Raw genomic sequence first — 26,469 nt, forward strand, 5'->3', positions numbered from 1 at the left:
AATTTATCAGACGAGAGAGCGTTGAAACTACTGCCGTCCGTTTAAAGCGTCGCGGCCGTAAACTACTTTAACTCGCGTGAACTCGAGTATTCGCAGTGCCAGCGACACGTGACATACGCATAACAAAACAGTTTTGAGTTCACGCAGGGGTGTGCGGTTCAACGGGGATCCCGCAGTCAGCTCCGACCGCCTTGACGTATATTCACAACACACAACACCACGCGAGGCCTTACATTAATATATACTTACATCGAAAAGTCCGTGCGTTTTGCAATACACGCACATACCTTATTAAAGCGAGGCCATAAACCGAGTCTATATCCCGAATAATCTAAAGCGACGCTGGACAAATGAATCGACTGTTTGCTCGCGCCATTGCAGCGGCTAGCTCCTCAGTACTCACCTGTCCAGCAAGAGGATTGCATCTGACTAACAAAATGGTTATCGCTGTAAGTTCTCTGCCTCCTTATCTTTTCCAAAGTATCTATTTACCAATGTGTCTCAATAATCATTCGTAATTGACACCAAGTTTCTTGGGCTCGCGAATCTCGTTTATGCATGTTGAGGTTGCCGGCAATCATTGTATAATATCCATATCCATAATAAAATTTCTTAAGATATGTATTCTTTGAATGCACATGAATGATAAATATCACAAATTTAGGAATCTTTCCCTTTTTATGATTTTACTTTCGCGAAAAAGGTGTAGCTCAAGTAATTTGGCGAGGTTATGTTTTACGGAAAAAACCGAAGTTTATTATTTTTATTTTTTTTTAGCAAGCTCACACCGCAATAAATGCCGAAGGTGAACTTGTCTTGATTTAATCATCAATTTATTTAGCTGAAATTCCAGAAATCCTGAACCGTACAAAAAAATCTCGAACGATTAAAATGTAATTTTGTTCGGAACAATATTATCAATTTTTTTTATTTATCAAAGCTCTTCAAGTCTTTACGCTATGCAACTTTTATCATTTATACTTGCCTTCATTACACACTTTTATATTGATCGACCATCTTCTTTACAATTCAACCTGCTTCGCAGAAATTATTCAAAAGAAAAGGTCTCTTTTTGGATTATGAGAGTGTAGCATTTATATTATTGAACTGTTGTATGTCGCAATAGCTTATAGAAATATTCCCTCTTAACGGGGTATATTATTGTAATAAACATTTGAAAAACATTTTTGTTACGATTTAGGTTGGAGATAAATTACCCGCCGTCGATTTATTCGAAGATACCCCAGCCAATAAAGTTAATTTGGCTCAATTATCGGCCGGAAAGAAAATTCTCATTTTCGCTGTTCCCGGTGCGTTCACTCCAGGATGCTCAAAAGTAAGATTTCATCTTGTCAGATTCAATCAACAACTAGACTAAAAAAACATTCTTATTTAATTTTAATTCATGTCACGATTTTCTAGACGCATTTACCTGGATATGTTGAGCGAGCCAATGAGTTGAAATCCAAAGGTTACAATGAAATCTTCTGCATCGGAGTAAACGACCCTTTTGTCATGGCTGCTTGGGGTAAAGACCATAACGCCGAAGGAAAGGTATGACATCTTGATTCGAGAAATTCTTATCATTTCAAAATTTCTTATTGTATTAAATTAATTAATTTTATCGTATAGGTTCGAATGCTGGCCGATCCATCCGCAGCTTTCACCGACGCTTGTGATCTCTCGGTCGATCTCGCTGTTTTGGGTGGAAAACGCAGCAAACGTTACTCCATGGTTGTCGAGGACGGCACAGTCACCGAATTGAACGTCGAGCCCGACAATACCGGTCTCAGCTGCTCATTGGCTGACAAAATTAAATAAAACATTTGTTAAGATTTTTCTATTTGAAAATGCACGTTTTTTTTTGTTTGTGATAATTACATTTTTTACTTATCGTGCATAATTTATGAATTCCCGCGTATGTACAAATAGCTTTAAAGTCTTTTTTTTTAATCAAAAAGAATAATTGTAGAGGAAACCAAATGTTACAGACAATATGTTAATTATGTAATATATAATAAATTGTATTGTAAAAACAATGAATCATTCTTCTTTCTGAACTTCGCGAAAATATAAGGAAGTAAAAGTGACGTCGATATTTTGAAGATATATGTTATGTAATTAGAGTTGCATGTCAGATAAAAATAATGATGTGACGATCAAAAACGCGATGACGGTAAAATTGCATAATGCACTGTCACGATCAAACAATAATAGCAAACGAGCCGTCAAACTTAGTGCACCGAAGATAGTCGATCATTGCTATTGATTTCTTTATTGTAAAGTTCTTTTAATTATCCAAATTGCAATTGAATTAAATGTATGTGTTCAAGTTCGAGAATTTTTAAAATAAATTAATAAAAAGGTACGTAATGTTGATGGTCCATCACCATTTAAATAGAATTGTCGGAAAAATATCTAAAATCGTCTAAAATATATCCTTAGATTAAGCCAATAAAATATGGACCAATGCGAGAGGTACATCAATAACTGGATAAGCCTTTATGAGGCAAATGATCGACTAGCGAAGAAAAACTTGTGTTTATCAATGGATTTTCGTAAAGAAGCCAACGACTCTTTTTTGTACAACGAAGATAAGAAAAGTGAAAAAGCATACAAGCGAATATTATCCCTGTACTCGAAGAGCATAGCATTTGCACCAAAAAATCTTGACGAATTATTGGCCATGACGTACGCCAACCGATCCGCGCTACTGCTGCATTTGAAAAAGTACACAGAATGCCTTCGAGACATCGACACGGCGCTCGAACTAACGAAATCGGAGTTCTTGAGATTTAAACTGTTGGCGCGAAAAGACCAGTGCTCGGCGCTCGTGAAAAGTTGTGGCGAAAACGACGCACCACCGGTGAACGATCGGCGAGCCGCGACGATATCGGCTAGTGCCGATCGTACGTACGTGTCGGATTGTCTGTCCGTGATGTACAGCGAAAAATACGGCAGATACGTGCAAGCCAGCCGAGACATTCGGCCCGGCGAGATCGTCGTCGTGGAAAGGGGATACGTGACTTTCGCGAAAAGGGACAAGGCCTATCTGATCTGCTCGCACTGTCTGGAGTCGGCGTGGGCCGCCGTGCCGTGTCCCGACTGTTCGATCGTCGTCTACTGCTCGGAGAGCTGCCGCCGAGAGGCCTACGACCGTTATCACAGCGAGGAGTGCCCGATTCTGCCCTACGTGCGCTGCTTCGATTGCGACGAAATCGAACTGGAGACCTGCATGCTGGCCCTGAGATCGTTCATCATTGCCGTGAAAGAAGAGGGCTGGACGAGAGTCGTGCAACAAGTGCAAAGTATCGACGAGCAGAGAGGTATACATAAAACATCCGGAGGCTATATTTTTTTTTTTCGATGAAAATCATACTTTCTTTTCTTTAAATTTTTCAGATAAATACGAAGAAGGTGAATTTCCAAGTGAGCCGTTTCTGAGTCGATCGTTTCGTTCTATGTACAGTCTGTCGTATCTCGACAACGTCGACGATGACTACGGCGATACGCACGACCGGATGTTGGCCGATTTGATCGAGCGCAAGACAAATTTATTACACATAAACGAAGATGAAGTAGACGTTTTTGAAAACAAAGAAGAGAGAGCAAACTTCGTTCGAAATTTGCTCAAGAAATTGAGAAAAATCATCAATATTAACTCCTTTCAAGTATGTATTCTTGTTTCAAGTGAGTAATCGAACGAGTATTTCCATTAGCGTATACTTCATTATAATTGTCACGCATATCTCACACGCAAAATCGGTAAGTTCTCACTCACGTTGCCATCGAATATCGAGTATCGATCTTTAATCGTGCAAATTCTTACAGTTTCAAGACTCGTCCTGCAAGTGCGAGGACTTTCAAGAGTGCACGTCGAGCTGCGACACGGTGCGAGGTGCCATCGTGCTGCCCTACTCGAGTTTGTTGAATCACAGCTGCTATCCGAACGTCGAGAGGACGTTCGCGCGGCCCGGCAAGATCGTCCTGTTCAGCACGAGGCCGATCGGGCGAGGCGAGCAGCTGTACGACTCTTACGGGCCGGTGGTCGGTATCGGCCGACAGGAGCGACAGGATTATCTCCGAGATTACTTCGGCTTCACCTGCGAGTGTCGAGCCTGCCGGGAAAATTGGTCCACTCACACGTCGTCGTGTTCTGTCATACAAGTATAAATTGTCGCGACGATGAGTGGGCGTAAATTCATTTTTCTTACCATTGAGATTGTTACTATCTTTTCCAGATGCGCGACTCGGCCGTCACCAAGAGTTTTTTCACCGAGTTACTGATCAAGCGATTGCACGACGTTTTCGTGCTACCTCTGATCAAGCGGCCAATCGACGTGGCCACCCTCGAAAAGACTATACTCCTCATCGAAATCATTTACAAGTACTTCGATGGCTTCGTTGCTTACGCCGATTCTTTGTCTCATCGGACTTACATCGAGAGAGCCTTTTGCAAATTTTACGGCGTATGAAGCGCCGAGTTGGTATACAACGAAAAATATGCGCCGCAGAAAAATAATACCAGAACTGGTGCGTTTCTTGTATTATGAATAAAAAAATGTCAATATTATATTTGACTTACATTTTTTATTGAATTATCCAGATGAAGGCATGATGTCAAAATTACTGCATTGTCATTCAAATCAATACAGATACAGTAAAGTTAAAGTTTCACTTGTTAAATATTATTAAAACGAGTCAAACATAAAAGCTTTAGGTACTAAAAAACAAGGAAAAAACAAGGAAAGGAACTGGGGTAACTTATTATGAAACTTACATTACGACCTTGTTTATAGGTTCCAATATATTCATATTTTCGAATTAACTGCTGCATTGGGTTTGGAAAAAGAAAAAAAATGAAATACAATCTTACTTAGATACACGAAAAAATAATGTCTTTATTAAAATTCAAAACAAGAAAATTTCATACAAGAACTTTATTACACGTTATTTTCCTACTTTTTTGCTGTACTAAAAATTGAATTTGAAATATAAAACAATGCATCATTTGCAAGATGGTGCTAAGTATTTGCAGTATTAATTCTATTTCATACTAATAGGCGCACCGTACTTGAATATTCATAAAGAATTTAAGTTAAAAATCATAGTTTAAAGATTTGGAATTAATAATTGAAAATATAGATTTTTTAATTGCATTGTTCATATTAACTTTAATTGATTCATTGGAAAACGTTTCAAGATCCAAAGATTTAATTAATTCAAAAGTATAATATCCATTACTAATTCAAATGTATTCAACGATTTTTAAACGTTATACAAAAATTAAAATATTTTATATTTAAACTTAGAAATTTTATTTATAATTACAAAAATTAGATTTGAGAATTATAAAAATAAATTTACTTTCAAAATTATAATCAGTATTGGGTAATAGTTCTTAATAAAACTTTAGAAAAATTACTTCAACATGAACATTTTCCAAATGGCGTTGTAAGACCATAATACCCTTCAAAAATCTTATTAACAACACATAATAACTTACATCTGGCTAAACTAGGATGTGGTAGTGCTTTAACCATTTCATCCATCATGTCAGATATTGTTTGTATCATATCTTTATCAACCACGTATTCTGCATGATGAATTCTATCTATTAATGGATTGATTCTTTTCATAAAAGTCATTTCTTTCACATGTGTTATTGGCTCAAGCAATTTCATTTTATAAATAAATGCTTCTTCTATCCCTTCTATCGGGTACATAAAAGGAAACCAATCTTCCTTACAAGCAATGCATTGGCACACGAAAGTTGTAAGTAGTTGTCTTCTGTTCATTCTTGGAGACTCATAAAAGCAAGTATTGTATGATTCTAAAAGCTATATAAAAATTTAATAAGACAATATACGGCTAATTTCAAGCAGTATTGATAACAACAAACATTAATGAGTACCTGGGTTCCACTAGAAATGGGTTCCAAGGCATAAAAAACATATTTTATACCATCTGAAATACATCTTTTAATATTTGGTGCACAGCTGTGATTGATCATACTACTAACAAGTCCCATGCAAAATCCTCTTGTTTCTGGGTATTTTCCATCATAGATATTACAAAGTTGTGAACTACTTAAGTTACTCATGTCAGTTGGATTCACTATCTAATAAATAAAATTGTAAAAAAAAGTAAAACTAGGTGGAATTTTGAAAAAGATTAAAAGAAATTGTATTAAAAAAATGTTTGACTTACATCATGAGCATTAACAGTAATTATTTTAATTAGTTTTAAGAGCAACGATCCAATGAAAACAAAATCTTCATTTTTTGAAAGATTACGGTATTGAATATTCTTCAACTTTTCACAAAAGAAAGATGTATACTTTACCAGACAAATCAATATTTCAATTGTATAGATAGTTAAAAGATCATTTATATCCGTCGGTAAATCATGAGACAAACTCATCAGTTTATTAAATAAAATCATTTTTTGTTCAGATTCCTCATGTACTATTTTAACTGTAAAAGATGCAATAAAAATCAGATAAATTGAATTATTTCAGAACATTTAAATATCAAAAGTTATATTCACCCTGATTATTTTTGGAAATTTCCATTTTTGATTTAAGTTCACCAATTGTCCCATAATCTTTTATCAATGTTACAAGAAATTTAAGACTCATATGAGAGCATTTATGAGGAAGGTCTGGGTTACATAAAATAAGATATGGTGTAATTGAGCATTCCATATCATGATACTCTCTCCAGGCCATGTTTTTACATGTTAAAGAACAAAATATATAATCATGACATGTTTCGCATGGGATTCCACTCCATGCAACATCTAAGCAATGAGAACAGAATACATATTTATTGAAAAAATGTGGCCCAATAAAACAAGGTTTTTCTATTAATACAATATCGCCTGTTTTAAAATCAGTTTTGGCATATAGACCTCTACCCATATTTTCCGTTTGTTTTATTTCAACAAAATCAAATGGATCAACTTTTTCTCTATCCATGATAATTTTATTATACCGTTGTTTTTCCTGCAGGAACTCTTGATTTTTAGGTTTGAATTTCTTCATCGATGCTACTTCAGATTTAGTTTTCCTAATAATATTCGATATAAGATTTGCTGACTCTATAGGTAACTGCGATGCCTCGAAAATCTGATCGATCTCTCTCAATACATCATCTTTTACTGAGGAGCCAAGTGCAGCGAGACATTTGGCTTTTTGGCAATATAGTTTCAATTTCATTTGAGTTGACTCTGCCAATTGTAAAGCTTTATCTAAACTATCTATAGCCTCATTATATTTATTGACATGCATTAAGAAATAAGCTCGATTACTGTAAGCAATCATCAATTCTTCTGATTCTCTGGGAGCATAAGCCATGCTCTTGTTATAAAAATGCAGAATCATTTTATGATCGTCGTCTGTGTGATCTTCCTTGATGTATATTTTATTGCCTTCATTTCGGGCTTTAATAGATTCTTCTGCACTTTTTATTTGATATTTTAAATCCGAGGCAAAATTATTTATACCCGGTCGAGACAAAAAGTCAATTATGGCTTTGCGTTCGGCGTCCATAATTGTTTATCTAAATTTATAGATGATCGATAAAACTCATTAACAATTTATGGATTAATCAACAATAATTTTACCTTGTCATGAACAACGATGTATAGAACAGCAGCCTTAAGTATTTGGAGGATGAATTATAACAGTTGCCAAGTTTGAAATGCAGTGTCCAACACTTATTACGGCTATTCAAGCAATGATCGTTACGTTGGGAATACCCCTGAGAAGATTTCGATGAGAGTGCGCGCTGAAAGGCCGCTCACAGTACTTTTTTATCCGATATTCTTTTGAGTTTTTTTTGTTCGCAGCCCCCAACTACTAGTGCCACCGACTTGATGTGTGGTTGATAGGTGTAAGTACAAAACTTTTGCAACCTCTGGCAATGACGTAGAAGACACATTGGATAAATGACAAACGAAGTAATTGAGCCGTTTAGGTAACGTAACGATTCTTTGATTCAATGTGAAAAAACGAACTGCAGTGCACAGAGAATACTTAGTGGTTTGAGCAGTTGATAGTCACAATGAGTTATTCAATTCAATTGAATCATTTTTTTATATGTTTAGATCTTTCAACTGAGAAATGTTATTATCGGTTTATTTAGAATTTAGGTAATCCGTTATGCTGTCTGAATCGATATCGTGACTGGTATTTCGACCTATAAAATCAGAAAATTAATAAGATTCCAACGCAAGGAGCTGCTGTACGTGGTAGCATAATACAATTCAATGAGGGAAAATAATAGGTAAATGAACTGATATATAGTAGGTATATGTCGGTGTATTTATGAAAATATTCTTTATTTTGTCTACAATGGAATATTGCTTTTAAATTTTTAAATACATTCTCGAAAGATCTTTACAAAAGAATGAAATTTTAATTAAAATTATTAGCTCTTTTTTGCATCTCTTACTGTTAAATACAGAAAATTCCAAACATACTGCAATCATTTATTGTGTTGAGAGACGTAATGCACTCAAGTTTTCTGATGTAACGATTATTTAGCTCATCCCTAGCTGGGGTCATTGGCCGCGACGCAAATCCGTATTAAATCAACATACTTCAGATGCTCGATAATTATTTCACAGCACAGAATCGGCAGTCGGTATCGAGTCATTGTCAAGAAGAATTCTAGGGCCCATCGCCGGAAAAATTTTCCCATTAATATATTGCAGAGGTGCATAGTACACGCCTGGCGAAGATCAGCTGAGAACAAATGGAATCCAGACGAGAACTTTGCGTAGTCCTTGATCGCAAATAGTTTCTGTGCCTTGTAAGATGGCAGTTTAATAAAATCGTAGAGTGACTGGCTCGGAGTCACCATCTGCTCCTTTGCAATTCTAGCGAACTCTTCGTCATCATGCCAATATTTTTCGCAATCCGGTAGTTTTTCGTACCATCCATGAGCTGCGAACAATTTAATAATCGTCAAGACGTCGCTGTGTTTGAGTTTGTATCCTTTTGTTTCTAGGGACTCGATGACACTCAGAGCAGAGAATACAAATTCAAAAGTTCGAATTTGGATTGTATATTCGTGTATCATATTCTTGATGTAACTCTCAGGGGGAAAAACAAAACTGGACAGGTCGGCACCATGATCCAAGAGTACATCGACAATCTTCGGTTGAAAATTCGCTACGGCACATTGAAGGGGTGTCCCACCCAAATTGTTCAGGGCGTCAATCTGCAGTGGTCGATGTTTGTCATCGGTATTCTCGAATAATATCTTTACCCAGTCATCGTTGCTGTAACCCTTACAAATTATGTGCAGAGGTGTCTCTCCATCCTTATTAGCCAAATTCGGATTAACACCTTTTTTCAGCAGGAACTCGACTAACTTCCAGCGTATGCCGACCAGAGCCAAGTGCAGCGGTGTATTACCTAAATTGTCCTGGACATCAATTTCCAATGTCTGCTGCATATCATCATTGATTTTAAAGAATAGCTCCGCTAAGCTGATATTTTCGTGTAACCTAAAAAATTCGATTAAAGGTTTTTTGCAAATCAAGTGTAGGGGAGTCAATCCCTCCATGTTGGCCAAATTCGGATTACCACCACTTTGCAGCAGCAATTGGACCACCTTCCCTCGTTCATACTTCAAAGCTAAATGTAGCGGTGGATCAATGGTATTCGTGTCCGATTCTTGAACGTTAAAATTGGGATTTATCCCAAGCTCGAGGAATTTATTGACGACCTCATTGCAGCCAGACATACAGGCTACATGAAAATGCGTTAGCCCGGATTCGTCGGAGTAATTAACGTCGAATCTGTCGTATATTTGAAAAAGCTTGCAAACAACCTCATGTATACGTATAGCATCATAATCGGCATGGTGCAGTGGTGTGGTACGACGCAAAATTGGATTGCCATCTTTATCAATTTCGGGCTCGTCTTTATAGCCGGTCTTGATCACAAAGTCAATAAATTCATCTGGCTCGTCACAAAATCTGACGTGGACTTTTGAACTATAATCTATTAACCAATCCATCTCTTTCACTCGAAAAAATTCCTTGAGATCTGGAAGTTGTCCCTCCCATTTAACAATCAAGCGAAGGAATTTACAGAAAAATTTGTGTCTATCTGTTTCAATCTCCCAATTTACTTTTTCTCGTAAGCGTTTTAACTTTTCCAAGTCGTTACCTTTGCCACCTTCGTCTTCTTCGTCTTCTTCGTCATCTTCATCATCTTCGTCGTTTTCACCATAGAACTCTTCATCATCTTCTTCCCATCCGCCGTAGGAACTTGTATCAGAATTGTCATCGGCAGCTAACATTGTTTTGCGTGCTCACACACAACACACAGTCCCTTACGGTATGAAATACTTTTTACTTTTGCCACGAGAATCACTGACTATTCTGTAACTGAGGCGATCTTTCTTTGTTTACGCCACGGCGTCGTAACGCGTACTGATGCTGATCTTAAAACTGTAACGCGACGCTAACTACGCGCCGCCCGCCCGCTGCATTCTTGAGACAAATTGAGTCACGCGCCTATGGTTTTGTAAACATATTATATCTCATCAGCATGGAATAAAGTGATGGATAAAGATAAAGATAAGAATAATGGATAAAGATAAGATAAGAAAGATAAAGATATGGCGTTTAAAAATGAAAATAAATAAATTAAAAGAACTGAAGGAACTAATATGTAGAGAGAGAACTATAAGTCTCGGATGCTAATTAGTACTGTGACGAGCGTTTCTTTGTTTTTTTATTACTAACCTGATGAATTATAATTCGTCCAAATTTTCCGAGAAAGTTCTATGCCCCTGTGTTTGCAGCGAGTTTTTTGTCATTTTTACTATATTTTTCATAATTTTTACAATTTGTATGCAAAAAATTTTTATGCAGCATTATTACTTTTCTCATATTTCAAGTATGTGTTCAATTTTCATGTAACTTAGTAAATTTTACTGAAAAGTGCTCATTTTTATTTTGAAAGTTTCTCTGTGTTATTTAGATCAAATTTCGATTTATTTTTTTAAATAGGTAAATGATTAATTTTAGGTATCTACGTGAAAACCAATATCATTCATAAAAATATAACTTTTTAGCGCGTGAATCATGAGTAATTAAATTGTTTGAATGTCACACAGATAAACTGTAAAACAACAAGGTAAGCCAAGCTGATTTCAGAACTTTGTTCGGCTACATAATATCTAGTTCAAATTTATAAGAGCCCCTGGTGTATGAATGCCAGCCAAGCTATACTTCAACTCAAGGAGTGGGGATGAACTGAGTTTGTTGGAATCATTCACACTCTCAGCTGTCACCAAAGTCCCTTTGGCGCAGAGGATAGCGCGTTGGACTTCTAATCCAAAGGTCGTGGGTTCGATCCCCACAAGGGATGGTGACATTTTTTTTATGATTGAATTTCTTGAAGTTGATGTATTTTTCAATCAAGGCCCTGTGAATCTAACATTTGATTTCATTAATATTTTTAAATAACATCTATTGAAAATAAATTCATTGTTTATTCCTTCCTCGTGCTTTTCTCTACTCGACGATTGAAATTTTAAAAAACGGCTTTACTTAGATTACATGCACGAATCTGTACACTTCATTCGCAAATTCGACAAATAAAAAGACGAACGAAAATAATAATTTCTAGATACATGAGAATTTAGTTTTTTAAATAGGTAGCAACATTATCGACGTCCATCTCGTATATTTACCTATTCATGTGCGCCAACAACATACACAAGTAACAACAATGATATATAGTTAAGCCCGCTTGGGCTGCAGCAGCCGTAACTCGAAACTCATGCTGCTGCTGCCGCAGGTGCAGTGCAATGCAATCTCGAACGTGTACTGCGCAGTGTGGCCTTTTCCGCGCTCGTATAATCAGCTGTGTTGTTTTCGCTGCTGCTCCGACTCGACTGAACTGTCAAAATGTGTTATAGCCCGTTCAGCGTTGTTGTACATAGAAGATGACAAGATGCTCGCTGCACGATCATGCCGTGAATAACTCCGTGGCGTGAAAGCAAAAAAGAAAAACAATTGCACGACGAGTGCTGGTGTGGATTAACTTCGAATGTTTATGTGCAAGTTCGCAGTGTGATTGTTGACGCGTGACGTGAATAAAAGTAAAGTTTCACAATGGAGAAGCAGCGTCCTCGGCAGGTAGGGTTATACATTTATTATTACTTTATTTCTCGCGCAATTTTTGCACCTCCTACGAACGGACAGGTCTCTTTGTATTTGTTTTCATTGAAATGATTCATTTTTTTATCATATCATATGATTGCAAATGTGAAAAATTCTCTCGTTTGACACAATGTCATCGATCGTTTTGCAGTTGTGTGGCAATGAAAGCCCAGCTATTATTTCTAAGAAAGTCATACCCCATATCAAAGTGCAGCGCCTGTATTTAGTGTACAGATATTCAATTTCATTTAGTTTTCTTTGCGTCAGCGTTTCTTATATTCATTGTCTTTCGTTTGCACGCCAAGCCTATTGAATATTCAATACCACTAGTATATTTAGAAACGCGGTAAATAATTCGCGTTGGTAAAATTTTTTCTGCAAATCTTATTAAGTATGCCAAATTAATTTTTTTTTTAGTTAAAACAAATCGTTATATATTTACAGAAAAAAAAAGAACACAGTTTGTCATTAGCCATTGACTGTAATATACCAGATGCACCAACACTGGAAGAGTTTGAATGTCTGTTGGGTGAGTCACCAAGTAATTATCCAAAGGGTGAAGGAATAGAAAATATGGAAAGTGAATTGCATTCGGCAGCTATCGACACTAGCATATATGAGAAAGAAGATACTCGAATTCTGATTGAAGATGCAGAAGAAGAAGTGAACTTGAATACATTGGTAAGATAAATTTTTTTCTTTGCAATTATTTTTATTTTATAAATCGTTTGGTTTACAGATGGACAAAGCAGAAATTATATCAGTTGATGAAGTTGACACAGTTACACCAATTCAAACTACACAAGATGTTTTACCAGTTGTCCCTTCAGCACCAGAGATTGAAGATTTGGAAAGATCAGTTGAAGAAACAATTGCTAGTGTTTCTGCAATGGATTTGGAATCAGCGCCTACTGCTCCAATCATGGATAATATATCACACAATTTAACAGGTATGAATAATTTTTTCAAATTTTTTATTTAAAGAAATTAATTTTTCTTTACATTTTTTTTCAGTTTCTTATTTAGTTCCTCAAAACTATCAAAAACCAGTAGATATGAGCAAGTCAGATTATTCTCCTAGGAAAACAATGTCCACTAGTACTATTCAAAAAACTGTAAAACCATTTACAGAAGGACAATTGACAGCGCTCTACAGTAATCAAGAATTAAGCGTTGTTGAATCATTTGTTAATGAATTTGTTGAATTTCAACTTTGTAGTCATGCTGTCAGACAACAACATAAATTGCATGAGCTTCTTATGAGTTATTTACGTGTAAGAAACAATTTAATTGTCAATGCTCATGAAATGGAGAACTTGAAAATTGCCTGTAAAGAAACACAAAAGCAACTTTGGTGCCTTGATAAAGCTACAGTTACTGAGAGTGGTAAGTTTTACGAGTCACATAAATATAAAATTAAACCAATAATAATAGCTACAAAATTACTTTTCATATTTCTCAGGTGAGTGTCAAGATGGTAATCCTGTAAGTGCAACACACGAGTATTCGGTGGCCCATTTTAATCAACAAACCCTAGTGGCTTTGACTCGTAATCTTTCTGCAATTAAAGAATCTCTACATAATGTTCAGGCTCTTCATGGCCATGAAGCTGAAATTTTAAGACTTCAAATTGATCATTACATACAAGTAAAAATTATTTTATTATTAAAAATCATACTAAATTGTAAACACAGAAAACCTTTTATAAAAATATTACTTTTTTTATAGCGAGTTTGTATATCATGCAAAGAATTTGCGAATCTCACGGCTAATGCTCCAGTATGTCTCACAGACTATCAGCATAGCTCGCATACAATGCCGCAACTAGTCGAATTAAGAATGTGCATCACTATTTTATTCAATTTCCAACGAAAAATTTTGAAGGATAATAAATTTGTGATAGATACAAGAGACTGGCTATCAAAACTTATAGCAGTACTATTAAGAGTCGCAACTTGGCAGGACCATTTGTTTATTCTCAGTCATATTCTGCGGTGTCCCGGTGGCGTAGCAAGCTGGGCTCGAAGTTTCGTCCAAGTACCAGTAGCTCAACGCAAGTGCAGCATCAGTGCATCGCCTCTAAGCGATCCATACCTCGACCACATTGTGGCGACCCTAGCTGTAATCTTAATGCCCGTGAAAGAACGTGAACAATTTCTCGAACAGGTTCAATTATCTCTGCAAGATACTGGCACAGGTGAGTCTGACACCATTTGGGTGATGCTCGACGAGGAGGGCGAAGAAGATGAAGATATAGCCAATACCGGAGCGAATTTGTCCGAAATGGATCTAATTTCCATTCTGCATCAAATACCTCTTAGCAAATTGTTCGAGCTTGCGTTGCATATCGATCCCAGTGCTTCAAGCGAACAGAATAGGAACACCATAACCGAGCACCACATGTTGCGTCTATTCTCCTTTTCCACGGTGATTATTAGACTTCTTAAAAGAGGTTTAAAGACCTACGATTCACCAAGATACAGACAGCTGGCCAAGCGATTGAGTGCCTTGATCAGAGACGTCGTGCAGTACGTGAGCGACTTGTGGGAATCATTCGAAAAACAAAAAGTCACCGATCCGACGATGCTTAGTAGACTGTACATTGAATACGACTGCTTCTTTCTACGTGCAGTGCTTTGCATATTTTCATCGCGTCGGCTTGGTGCATGGCAATATTTAGCCGCGATTCCCTATCGCATAGTATCGCTCACTACACTTTGGCAGATATTTTATATTTTGCACACGGATTCGGTTCCGAATGATTTGCTCGATCCTGATGCCGTAGCCGGATGGGAAATGGATTTAAACTCTGCCAGTACGAGAAAGATTTTTGAAGAAAAACTTAGCCATCTACCGGGAGACGAATCTTATTTTTTGCTTACCACCTTCGCCAATATGGCTATGGCTAGGACGTACCAGGACTACGAATTCGTTCGGGCCGCCACCATCGATCTCTTTCAAATTGGCTTTCTCAGCGCGATGACGCAGGACTCCTGCTCGAAGGACGCTAGATCTTTACTCTCGAATTTAACCATCAAGTATCCGTCCTTACTTTCTGATATACTAGTCAAACTCAAAGACAATTTCGAGTCTGTTGGAAAGGTAATTTAGTATTCTGTCATTGCTTTTGAAAAAATTATTTACAACAATGCCCTTTTATGTGATTTCAGTTGAGCCTTTATCTGTTTACGGAACTTAGCATTAATCAGTGGGTGCCAAAAGATGACGATTTACGAATACTGTCTAATTGGCTTCATCATTTTCCTTTGAACTCAACCGAAAGTCATTTGGCTCGATTGATCATTTCGCATCTCAACTGGGGCTTCGATGCTTACGATAATTTGTATTTGCCATTAGAGTTTCATCGTCAAATGGCCCTACTCATCGTCGAGCTTACAATAAAATATGTTCCTGAAAACACTCCAGCTCAAACTGCCTCGATTTTAAGTGAAAGCGTCAAACAGGTGAGCGTAAAAAAAAAACGAATTTTATTTGCAAAATACAAACCAATACAGTAAAATTCCTTCCGCAGGTATCATCGATGGTTCGCCCACAGAGTAACGAGCAAGCCTTCTCGCACTGGGCCTGGGACACGCTCGCTCGCTTGCGATTGCACCAACTCGAACAGTCCGATTCCGTCTGCCAGTACTCGATTTCGTACCCAAGTCAGGCCTTTTCGAGTGTACCGGATCTCGAGGCCGATGCAAAACTCGAGATACTTGTCAACGGTATCAGGGACAAGCAGCCGGTTGCTTGTTACGTAGCCATCAGAATGACTTTGATGGGCCACTCGGTGCCGTTGATTTGCAACAAAGGCTTTGAATTACTTCAAACGTTGCAGACCCACTACAAGTACAAACAACTTATAATAACTTTAAATAGTTTGGTACCATTATTTCTCGACTGTCCGGAGTCTTTGATAAAACATGAAAAATTCATATCGGTGATCGTGAGCTTGATCCAAGCGGATAAAACTTATATGAAAATGGCCAAGAATTTCATTTCGCCAGACTTTCCTGGACCAATATTAAAAAGTTTCGCCAGCATGATTGAATTTCAATTGCAATGTCACAAAAGGTTTGTTAATCAATTAATGTTGAGCGTTTGGAAGTATTATGATAATTTTAATGCCCCATATTTCTCCATTAGATTTTGCCTGTCAGATCCTGATGTTTTGGTAAAATTATGGCTCAACACCTTCGTACTATTACCAGATTGGAATCGCGATCAGGGTATAATGTACATTATGGACATACTCGTGAGAGCTTCTTTCTTTCATTTAGGAGCTAGAGCAGCGACCGAGAACATTTTTCAAGATTTATTTTCGGTAAATATTTAAATATATTAACTAACCACAAGTAAATATGTAGACTTAATCGTTTTTTAATCGACAAAATTTTCATTGATTAGCTAGCAATAAGTGGAAGTAACGAGGTAACTTACTGATCGAATAGTAACACTTCCCAAAGTACTAGTTAACGCAATGTTCTATTTTTCCAGAATATCTCAACAACGCGTTCAGGAGGCTCTGGTTTTGGTTCTCTCTTTTCTTGGGCAACAGGAGGTGCGCAGTCACCAAGTCTACTAAGCAATTGTTCATCGCAATCCGTTTGGTTGGCCTATCAAATTTTACGCATTGAACAATTTGAGCGTGAAATAAAAACAGGATTGTGGAGAGAATTACTTCGTGAACTTGGATTACAAACAAAAAGTTCGCTCGACTCAGTGTTGAAAGTAAACATTTTTATTTATATTTGTTTTTTAATTCTAGATGTAAAGAAGTCGTTTTTCTGATACATTATTGTTTATAGAAAACCTGCGCTGCCTTGAAAATTCCGTCGTTCAATTCAAATAGCTTGGCAATTTATCGATGGTCACAGCAGGCTTTGGATACACCGATGGACCATCCTTTATTGCCTTTACTTTGGCAAAATCTTTTTACCCTTTACTTGGCTCGAGTACCTAGTTCTACAGGGTACGTGTATTATGTGTAATATTATCTTTTGTATTGACTGCATGGAAAATTTACGGGATTATTATTTCATAGAGCTGTAGATAAAGGTGGAGTCGGCAATAAGTTTTTCGAAGGCATGATGAATGTGAGCTATATGAAAAAAATTAAAAGTCGTCTTCTTGAAACCACGGAGTATTTTCAAGCCAAAGGTGAAAGTGATTTAGATGACGATAAACCGATAACCGATGAAAGGCGCATTTTTTACCTGGATACTGCCAAGTAAGATTATAATTATATACTTACTTTTGAACTGACTAAGTAAAATAGCTAATATTTACTTTAAATATAGGTTTTATAAGACTCTGAGCTTATGGTTAGATGAACCTCGACTGCAAGAAGCGGGTCTTTATTTACCGGCACTACCTCCTCAATATATGTCACAAAAATTAGTACTGATTTTACAAAACAATCAGGTAAATAATAAACAATAAAAGTTATTTATAATCCCGAATTTTTAATCTTTATTAATGAATTTCTACATACTTGAAATCAGGACCAATGGCTTGAGTACGTCGACTACGAATCGGTTAAGCAGAGTCAGTTTCAATTGGTTCAAGACTGGTGTAATTACAGCCATCAAACTTTACCCAATACTCCAAACACGCAACAGGCACCATCTCAAACACCCACGACCCCATTGGAATCCGCTGACCCCATTGAGCGAATTTCGCACCGTTTGAACAACTACGAGCTACCAGTCGCAGCACCGCCGTTGTCGAAAAGCATCGAGGTCGTGCCGCACGTGCCCAGAAAGACTATTTACGAACCCGACGCCTTAGTCGGTCTCGTGAAGCCACATTTGAAACTGATAATGGAGTACGCGCAGACTTTCAATCTTTTGATTTCCGAGCACACGGCGATCGACTGCAGCTTCCTCGAGCTCGTGCCGACACTGTACAAGGACACGGAGAGCCAAGTCACTTTGCACGCTCTCTGCGACCCTGCACCCAGTGGCCAGAGGCGATCGCGATCAGGCACGCCGCCGATCGTTCATTGTGCAGGCGCCGCCGTCATTCGAATAAAAGTAAGAATAGTCGAGACGTGATTTCAACGGCAGAGCTTTACAATTTAACTTTACATTGCAGGTTTTAGAAGCTAGAGTCAGCGATGGCGTTGACCAGATGATCAGTCAAAATCGAGCGGAGTACGAAAATCTTCTGGTAAAAGCGAGTCAACCTCCACCGCATAAAGTCACTCAAGGATGTGTCTTCATCGATCACCTTATAGCGTTAGTTTATCTTTTTAAACATATTATCTATTTTTAAGTCAAATAATGAAAAATAAATAAATAAATAATTTATTGATTACAGATTACTAGAACACGAATTGCAAGCAAATAAGACAACGGAGAACACATCGATTTTGCGCAACATACAGCAGTCCGGTGTTAAGCTCTTTTATCATCTCGTTCAATTTTATACCGAAGAAGCATCTTTGTGTCCAGCAACAAAACAATTAATTACAACTTGTGTCGAAAAATTAGGACAGGTGAGTAGTTGTCAGTTGAATTTTTTCATTAGATATCGATTTATAAACTAAGAGTTTTAAAAATGTATAGCTTTTTGTGAGCGGAGAAGAAAGCCAAGGTCCAAGACTGCTGCTTACGATAATCGATCGGCCTTATCTCGGTGGTTTACTTGGCCCTCATTTTACACCTGTAGCGGGCGGTGCATCAACGTTTTTGCAGATGTACCAAACACTTGTTGAGCTTTCTAGTGGATCCAACATTGATTTATGTTTCGTACTACTCACCAAGGTTTGATACGAATTATCATTTTTTATTATTTCAACTATTTTCAACGACGTTAGTAACTCTTAAAATTATGGAACCTTTAGTTCGACGTTGGAAGTTGGTTGAATTATCGTCGACCACGCTTGAGCGAACGATCGACGTTCATCGATTTAATCATGAGGGCTCTGTGCAATGCTGGCCTAAATCCCGAAGACGATCGCCTTGTTTTGCACGAATTGTTTCGCAATCATTTACGGCTAGTTCTTCTGCACGATTTTCCAGAACATTACGGTGAGGTTCTAACAACGGTACTACGAGGTAGTGAGAGTCAAAGCCTTTCCATTGACGTTTGGAGGGATTTATTGGGAGCGCTTAGTGGTCGAGCGAAAAATTCACCGATGCCCTTGCAAGGCCCAAAAGTCAGAGAGGAAATTCGTCGATACGCTACGGAGCAGAGATTACTTTCAAGACAGGAGGTACGTGATTGAGCACTTTTTTGTTTTAACTTCTCTGTAATTTGATGATTACTTTCATAGATACACGATACGGCCATGTTGCTGGGAAAACATTTTATGACCGAACGACTGCAGTACGGTTTGTACGGTCTGTATCCCAAGTACAGAATTTATAACGAGCCTATTACAACCTTTCTCGGTATGATTGGTCACGCGCTCGTTGTGCTCACCCTTCAGTCTGATCGCGGTACTTTAGCTGATCAACGTAAGTATTGACTTGATTCATTCAAGCCCAAATAATCTAATACGTTATTGTTATTTTTTTCAACAGTATGTGAAAAAATTTGGCCAGTACTGAGCGACATGTTTGCTCCTTGGATAACACCGTATTGGACAAGAAACTTGCGAGAACCTACTGCAGCATGGATACAGCAACTGACGGATGATCGATCGGTTCTGCTTCCCTGGATCATAACCGATGGTCCATTCGCCAATCGCACCGTTAGTAGTCACAAATAGTCTTTAATTAACCTTTACATGTACTCATAATTACTTTGCTTTTTATCTATGATGGCGCAGATGTCAATGTTCGTCGAATGCATACGTTTCATCACGGACACCATGCCAGCATCGAATCGCGTACTCTGCTACGTCTGGCAGTTTTACGTACAAAATTACGCCCATCCATCGATCAAGGATCACATACTCAATGTCGTGCACGGCAATATGCTCAGCCTTCCTTGGGACAAGTTTAATCCAACAGTGGTCGATGTCGAATTAATGCTAAAAGTTATCGATCAATATCTGCCAGACTCGCATCTCTTTCTGGGCAGTATATTCTTCGGTGTCAACTGGCAACAATGGATGACGGAACTGTTGGGGAGTCAACAATCTCCCGCCTTGCTGACTAGAGTTCACGTCTGCCTGTTAAATCTCTTTGTAAAATTGTCCAACGAACCAAACGTACGACAAAACGATCGAGCCCTGAAAGCTGTACAAGATGCCGAACGATACTCGTGGCATCTGGTCGATGCAGCAGCTTACGACCAAGTTATCAATTGGCATGTGATGAGTTGCGACCCAAGAGTAGTACTTACTACAGCCAATTCTGATGTTCATCCCATCGATATAGCTGTCCATAAGTATGTAGTATTGAAGTTACACTTCCTTTTTTTAATTTGTTTTTAATCGTTATTTCGTAAAAATAAAATGAAAATATTTTCGATCAGTTTACTGAAAGTTGTGGCTGCTTATGATACGACGGTTGTATATTTTCATCCGACAACTCTGAAAAAGCGGCAAATGTACGTGAGATCGTCAGTGAAACTTCTAGTCAATTGCACAACGAGACACAAGAATCTCGTAACAAGCAATATCCAGGCATTTACATTGGCTCTGTCACGTATGTTGGACGAAATGGAGGCGGTCGTGGGCAGTGAGTTGATTTGTTTGCGTTTCCCATTACTGACGATTTTTGAAAGATTCCAATAATCCACCTTGTTTTCATTTAATAGCTGTATCAGAATCTCAGCAAATAGCTGAAGCAGGTTTGCTGGTAACCGAATTATTACATTCGGTAAATCAGTCCGGGGTATTGGCTGAACAATTGCGTTCGAGTTGGGCCGAGTGGCTGTTGCGACGCTCGGGATCTAGTCCTGTACTGTTAGGAATTCTGCGTGTAGTCGGTCTTGCCGTTGCTGCTCCTGCAACACTTGGAGAAATTATGGAAGCTGCACTTGAAGCTTATTTCAAACAAAACGGTAATGCTTAGTTCTTAATTTAATTTTTTTCGGAATATTTTCATAAAATATTAATATTATTGTTGTGAACAGTTGTGGAAGAGACGAGACCAACCTGGGCTGCGGTATTAAGAGTTTTACAGCCAATCGTACCACGCCAGCCGCCCGTCGAGTCAGTGTTAGTGAGCGAAGGTCGCGTTCTAGCTCTTCATGCGATATTCTTGAAACGATTGCCCTCCTGTACCGATATCAAGGAAGAAGGCATGCTGCTGACGAATCTTATCGAGTGGATCAGCGCTATTAAACCAACGTAAGTGCTGCTGTTCAAATTGAAAACAAAAGTATTGGATACTCAATTTTATAATGAATTTCCATCTCAGCGAGGCGAACGAAGAAAAAATGCCGTTATTGTGGGCCAAAGCACTGGAATTGATTTATAGACAGTGCCAATACAACGAGAGCACGGTCGTGGCAGCTCGAGCACTGCGAGCTTTGGCTCGTACACTGATGGCCGTCGCAGACGATGCCGGACAGGGTTGGAATATACTTGGAGCAATCGGCTTACGTAAAGGCTCTCAGCTATCTCACAAGTAAGTTATCTCTGTATTTGCTACGATTTACCATGAAGTTTTAACTAGCCAAGCGTTATATTTTTCAGATGCAAATTTCTCAGCCGAGCACTTGCTGTGTACTGCTTGGCACAACTACCAGAATCCAAACCGCTGACGAATCCGACGAGCCTCGACCAGGGCCAATCGACTTCGAGCACGCAGCTCGTGCGTTTCACGCCACATTCCCCCGGGGTAGCGCCGCCGCGCTCGGACATCGAGTCGCAGGCCTCGGCCGAGGTACGTCCGAGTCCAGAGGCTGTGAAAGCCATGCAGAGTCTAGAGAGTCTGCTCGGCAGCAAACAGTACACCGAGCTAAAGAACGAGATCGAGCAAGCCATAAGAATCATACGTGACTCGGCCAACTCGCTGCACAACAGCAACGAGGTGTGCGGCGCGCTGACGGCTGAACTCTACTCTCAACGGTACCTGCACCCTATCACCGAGTGAGATTGGCTGACGAGGCGCCGCTTTATTCATTATAACCACGATTGCATGGAGTTCGAGTTTGATCACTTTGCTGCTGAGTGTTGATGAAGAGTTGATAAACGAAAACAAAAGGCGCCCGACGACGTATTCCTGTATCTATTTTTCTCTACGCGAAACTATGATGGAAAGGGTAAAAAGGTATAAGAAAGTTTAGACTTTGAAAGTCGATAACGATTTTAGGCTCGCGTGATATAGATCGTTTGTGTTGGACCAGAAAGTAAAAAATGTACAGAATATTTTGCGATTGATGTTGCATCATAATGTTCATGAAATAAGAAAAAATGAAGCTTGTTGCACAAGTTTACGAACTAGCTTACAAATTCGTTAAGAAATCACGTATTTTATTGCGATATAAATATATTGTTATGAGCATATTATGCGATCAAATATATTTATAAAAATATATGAGTTGACTTTTTTCATGAGTATAATGTTATTTGTTAAAATTATTATTAGATACAATTATTATTGATAAAATAATTAATCATATACACCTATCAATGGTGATGAGTAAGAGTTCATTGTATTTCAATTGATTATTTGTTACATACTCACTACTGAACCAAAGTAATTATTTATGTATGCATCTAGTTTATAAATTTTAAGTAAAATATAAATTCGTTTGATAAATTATTCAAACACGAATTTATCACTGTCGACATTTTTTTGTACTTCTTTTTTTTTAATTTGTAAAAAAGTCATTAGAATATTTTATCAAAGAATAAATAAATCAATAACGCTATTCCGTATTTTTATCACAAATGTTTATTAATTTTATTATAAAAATTCGCTTGATTAACATTTGAGTCAAACTCAATTAATATCAATAGTTAATTATAATTTCGATTTTTACAATTAATTTTTATGTACAATTCAATTATATTTATCATTGTCATATAATTTTATCAATTATTAATAATATCAATGAACAATACCTTCATCTTTTCCAAGATTTTTAGATTTAGTCAACAATTTAGATACTTCACTACAGTCCATCTCTATAACATCGCATCTGAATTCATCGGCAAAAGCTCTTTTCAACACAGGTATAGCATCTGCTACTGTAACATTTGCAAAAAGTTCTTTGCTCAAGCTAGTCACTCCTTTCTCTTCAATTCCACAGGGTATTATATGTTCGAACCATCGAAGATCAGTATTACAGTTTAAAGCCAAACCGTGGCTAGTTATGTATCTGCTTGCATGAATACCAATCGCACAAATTTTTCGATCTTCAATCCAAACACCTGTATCGGGCGAAGTCTCTCCTTTTAATCCAAATTCAGCGCAGACCCGTATTATTGTTTTTTCAATTTGAGACACGTAACAGCGAATATTCGTTTGGAATTCTTTGAGATCGATAATTGGATAGGCTACCAATTGACCTGGTCCATGAAATGTGATAAGACCTCCACGATTCGTACGATAAAACTCGGCATTGAGTGCTTTTAGACGAGCTTCGTCTTCTTCTCCATATCCTTTATTTCGAATCCCAACGGTATAAACAGGATCATGTTCAAGTAATACTAAAGTGTTTGGGGTATCCTCTTTTTGCAGTGTACGATGTCTTTCTACCAAATGTTTTTGCAACTGCAGACCAGCTCTATAACTCATGTGACCTGCCCATAAAACTTTTACAATTCTTCCCGCCATTTACAATGATTGTAAGACTAAAAAAATTTAGTATCAAACTCAGGCACTATGAATACCTGTACACATAATATGATATAAAAATTATAAGTAAGTATAAAAATATAAATTATTTAAATTATTCTTTTTCAGACTCTTCAATTGCAGCTCTTTCAATTTCAGCTGCTTCTTTTGCAGCAGCTTCCTCTAGTAGTAATTCTTCTTTTTTTATTGTCTGGTATAGCAGTAATGAGACCTAATCAAAGAGTAAATTTATATAAATTAAGATACATAAATCCTGTTCTTGATTCTTTTCTTTACTTACATATGCATCAGTAGCAGCATATATTTTTTGAACTTCACTCAAAGGATGAATGTGCCACTTGCTATTTCTTACTCTTGGATCTTTACTAATACTTTTTTCTAACTGCAATATTAAAAATGTATGATTTAATGTATTTGAATAGTGGTAGTATAATAATCAAAGTACTATTTTTTTACCAAAAATTCAGTTAGACGTTTTAGACTCCAGCGACCTGATCTGTCTAGAATTCTATTTGCATAAGGTCCACAATCCAGACAATTATCATCAACTACCTTTTGCCCAGGAAATTCTTTGAAATCTCTTGTCAATTTCCGTACATCACTTTAATACATAGATTTTTTATTAATAAAATCATTGTCATTCTGATCATGCATAATTTAATCAAAACTAACTTTTTTATATTAACACCAACAATTTTAACTTTAGGATGACTGAGCAATAAAACAAAACTAGCTGGTAGTTTTTTTAAGTTGTAGATGTGCAATAGATAACATTCCTTCTCTGACAGACAAATTTGAGCCAATGCTGTTTTACCAGAGCCAGTTTGAAAGTTAAACGGCCACTCCAAGTCAAAACCTATTGGAATGCAGAGGTCACTGCTTTTTTCAACTTCAGCTCTGTTATCAAAACAGATAAAATTAACAACAAGTTCACAAACATTGCCATATTACTAAATGAACTTACAGCAGGTCGTCGCAAATTTTGGCACAATCATAAAAATCATTTGTATATTTTATAGACCCTTGAAAAAGAATTGGTGGGAATTCCTCAATGTAAGTTTTCTTCGGTCTTTTAACTTTTTCTTGCTGTAAAATATTATTTCAATTAAAATTTATATAAAAAAACTTGGTCCAAAAACCATAATAATGAATTTACCTTTTCATCAGCTGGAAGATTTCTAGCTGACCTTCTAAGACCTTGAACAGAATTAGTATTTTCTTCTTGTTTAGATGTTTTCTGTAACAATCAATGAAGAGTTGAAATAACTTGTGCAACATTTGTAAATGTGACTAGTAAAAAACTACAACGAAATCCTCACTTTTTTATCCGCTTCAACTGGTTGTGTTTTCACTTTTTTATTCTCCTCGTCGGCAATGGCAATATTAGCAACTTTTTCACTGAGAGGTTCCAGAACTACGGTCAAAGAACGATCAAGCACTTTAGCTTTGATGTAGTCGGATTCGGTCTTTTCTGCGGGCGCATCGGCAGCACTATTCTCGTTCTCGGTCGACAAATACTGACAAGAGAATCAACATATTTACAAACGAGCAACGATCAATTATTATTATGATGATGATGAAAAGAGAAAAGAGAAAGATAAGTACGGTTTTTAAAATAAAGCGTAAGATGTAATAACTAATCTCGGTGTTATGTACAAGTCGAGCAATGAGGCTTGTCTGCTATTAATATCTTATCGCAGCTGCCGCGCTGCGTTTCGCGAACTGCCAGCTTACAAAGTGCACGTAGTACACAAGTCAAATAAAAACACATTTGAAATAGCAGACGAAAAATGTGACAATGTTTTTTTTCCGCCCGATGACATTCGAAGTGAGCTTGCACATATTCAACTTTTATTTGAAGTAACTCACGTACATACAGCATAAGCAAGCTCGAAGTTATACTTTAGACGCGTGCATCCTAGGGGATTGTTTGTAAGCCCACTGACTAATCGACACTAACCTCCTTTTTGAGCCAAGACTTGATCGATCGCGATTTCACGATCGCTGATTGCGGCTGACGTTTGGCAACTTTTGACATGATGAAAAACAGTAATCGAGCTTGAATACTTTAATGCTAATCTTATCGCACGAGCTGCGCAAGTTTGATTAAAATTTCACTATTATTTATGCGTTTTGTACGGCGATGCTTGCACAGCTGCGGCGAAAGCAGCACAGACGCTGTCAATTGCTCGCGATTCCCGCCAAATAAGCTTTTGAATTTCAAGAGAGGGCGTTTTAAAGATTCTCAACGGCCTGCTCTGGAACTGCATGTCAGCAAGTTATCGGTACAATTTTAGAGCTGCGAAATTTTAGTTAAGTACCTTTTTGGGAAAACCAATCGCCTTTTCTTGAACGATTAGGTTGATATTCGAAAACGTTAAACAACATGAAAAAATGAGTTTAAAAGGGCTTATTTTTCGAGTTCTGTTATAAATGATCGATACTATTAATTATTTACAAATGGAACTCAATCGTAAAAACTTTTTGATTATTTAATAATGCACATTATTTGGCATCGTGCTACAGCTCATACGTAAAAATAAATTATTTTTTGACTCACACATTTTTTTCT

General features: G+C 37.4%; 7 protein-coding genes and 1 non-coding gene across 10 annotated transcripts; 4 read left to right on the plus strand and 4 right to left on the minus strand.

Moving 5' to 3' along the window:
• Nucleotides 1-204: 204 nt before the first annotated feature.
• On the plus strand, nt 205-2,039 carry LOC106659134 (peroxiredoxin-5, mitochondrial). The gene is made up of 4 exons (XM_014381500.2): nt 205-449; nt 1,202-1,336; nt 1,423-1,554; nt 1,633-2,039. Exons 1-4 carry the CDS (start codon nt 351-353, stop codon nt 1,819-1,821), a joined length of 555 nt encoding a protein of 184 aa, XP_014236986.1. The 5' UTR covers nt 205-350; the 3' UTR covers nt 1,822-2,039.
• An 87-nt stretch (nt 2,040-2,126) lies between these two features.
• Nucleotides 2,127-4,524, plus strand: LOC106659132 (SET and MYND domain-containing protein 4-like). The gene is made up of 5 exons (XM_014381498.2): nt 2,127-2,365; nt 2,446-3,326; nt 3,403-3,671; nt 3,832-4,167; nt 4,242-4,524. The coding sequence occupies exons 2-5, from the start codon at nt 2,462-2,464 to the stop codon at nt 4,473-4,475; spliced, it is 1,704 nt and encodes a 567-aa protein (XP_014236984.1). The 5' UTR covers nt 2,127-2,365; nt 2,446-2,461; the 3' UTR covers nt 4,476-4,524.
• Nucleotides 4,525-5,372: 848 nt separating this feature from the next.
• LOC106658559 (SET and MYND domain-containing protein 4-like) lies at nt 5,373-7,660 on the minus strand. The gene is made up of 4 exons (XM_014380563.2): nt 6,550-7,660; nt 6,211-6,476; nt 5,915-6,121; nt 5,373-5,840 (listed from the first exon to the last, which is right to left on the minus strand). The coding sequence occupies exons 1-4, from the start codon at nt 7,550-7,552 to the stop codon at nt 5,427-5,429; spliced, it is 1,890 nt and encodes a 629-aa protein (XP_014236049.2). The 5' UTR covers nt 7,553-7,660; the 3' UTR covers nt 5,373-5,426.
• A 711-nt stretch (nt 7,661-8,371) lies between these two features.
• On the minus strand, nt 8,372-11,441 carry LOC106659005 (ankyrin-1-like). Of its 2 annotated transcripts, none has more exons than XM_023461476.1 (2): nt 10,765-11,441; nt 8,372-10,533 (listed from the first exon to the last, which is right to left on the minus strand). In XM_023461476.1, the coding sequence occupies exon 2, from the start codon at nt 10,314-10,316 to the stop codon at nt 8,556-8,558; it is 1,761 nt and encodes a 586-aa protein (XP_023317244.1). In that variant the 5' UTR covers nt 10,317-10,533; nt 10,765-11,441; the 3' UTR covers nt 8,372-8,555. The 2 variants fall into 2 exon arrangements, with proteins under 2 accessions (XP_023317244.1, XP_014236751.1); XM_014381265.2 differs by having other exon boundaries at nt 8,372-10,060; nt 10,184-11,441.
• Trnar-ucu lies at nt 11,320-11,392 on the plus strand. The gene has a single exon. It is a non-coding gene; the product is annotated as a tRNA-Arg (tRNA).
• Nucleotides 11,442-11,723: 282 nt separating the features above from the next.
• Nucleotides 11,724-22,831, plus strand: LOC106659004 (ectopic P granules protein 5 homolog). 2 transcript variants are annotated; one of them, XM_014381263.1, is made up of 27 exons: nt 11,724-12,165; nt 12,634-12,870; nt 12,929-13,139; nt 13,204-13,575; nt 13,652-13,836; nt 13,918-15,291; nt 15,360-15,653; nt 15,722-16,266; nt 16,339-16,516; nt 16,600-16,623; nt 16,690-16,923; nt 17,001-17,164; nt 17,237-17,422; nt 17,493-17,616; nt 17,697-18,227; nt 18,289-18,431; nt 18,514-18,691; nt 18,762-18,959; nt 19,040-19,411; nt 19,472-19,655; nt 19,722-19,891; nt 19,970-20,532; nt 20,620-20,825; nt 20,905-21,150; nt 21,223-21,439; nt 21,510-21,719; nt 21,788-22,831. In XM_014381263.1, the coding sequence occupies exons 1-27, from the start codon at nt 12,142-12,144 to the stop codon at nt 22,185-22,187; spliced, it is 7,770 nt and encodes a 2,589-aa protein (XP_014236749.1). In that variant the 5' UTR covers nt 11,724-12,141; the 3' UTR covers nt 22,188-22,831. The 2 variants fall into 2 exon arrangements, with proteins under 2 accessions (XP_014236749.1, XP_014236750.1); XM_014381264.1 differs by lacking the exon at nt 16,600-16,623 and having other exon boundaries at nt 21,788-22,187.
• Nucleotides 22,832-22,973: 142 nt separating this feature from the next.
• LOC106659002 (putative lipoyltransferase 2, mitochondrial) lies at nt 22,974-23,902 on the minus strand. The gene has a single exon (XM_014381262.2). It carries the CDS (start codon nt 23,874-23,876, stop codon nt 23,148-23,150), a length of 729 nt encoding a protein of 242 aa, XP_014236748.1. The 5' UTR covers nt 23,877-23,902; the 3' UTR covers nt 22,974-23,147.
• A 73-nt stretch (nt 23,903-23,975) lies between these two features.
• On the minus strand, nt 23,976-26,083 carry LOC106659001 (Werner Syndrome-like exonuclease). The gene is made up of 8 exons (XM_014381260.2): nt 25,858-26,083; nt 25,217-25,414; nt 25,054-25,134; nt 24,862-24,983; nt 24,570-24,794; nt 24,354-24,498; nt 24,178-24,279; nt 23,976-24,108 (listed from the first exon to the last, which is right to left on the minus strand). Exons 1-8 carry the CDS (start codon nt 25,933-25,935, stop codon nt 23,992-23,994), a joined length of 1,068 nt encoding a protein of 355 aa, XP_014236746.1. The 5' UTR covers nt 25,936-26,083; the 3' UTR covers nt 23,976-23,991.
• Nucleotides 26,084-26,469: the final 386 nt, after the last annotated feature.

Source organism: Trichogramma pretiosum, unplaced genomic scaffold (assembly GCF_000599845.2).
Source record: "Trichogramma pretiosum strain Unisexual culture from Peru unplaced genomic scaffold, Tpre_2.0 scaffold2, whole genome shotgun sequence".
NCBI classification, from domain to species: Eukaryota; Metazoa; Arthropoda; class Insecta; order Hymenoptera; family Trichogrammatidae; genus Trichogramma; species Trichogramma pretiosum.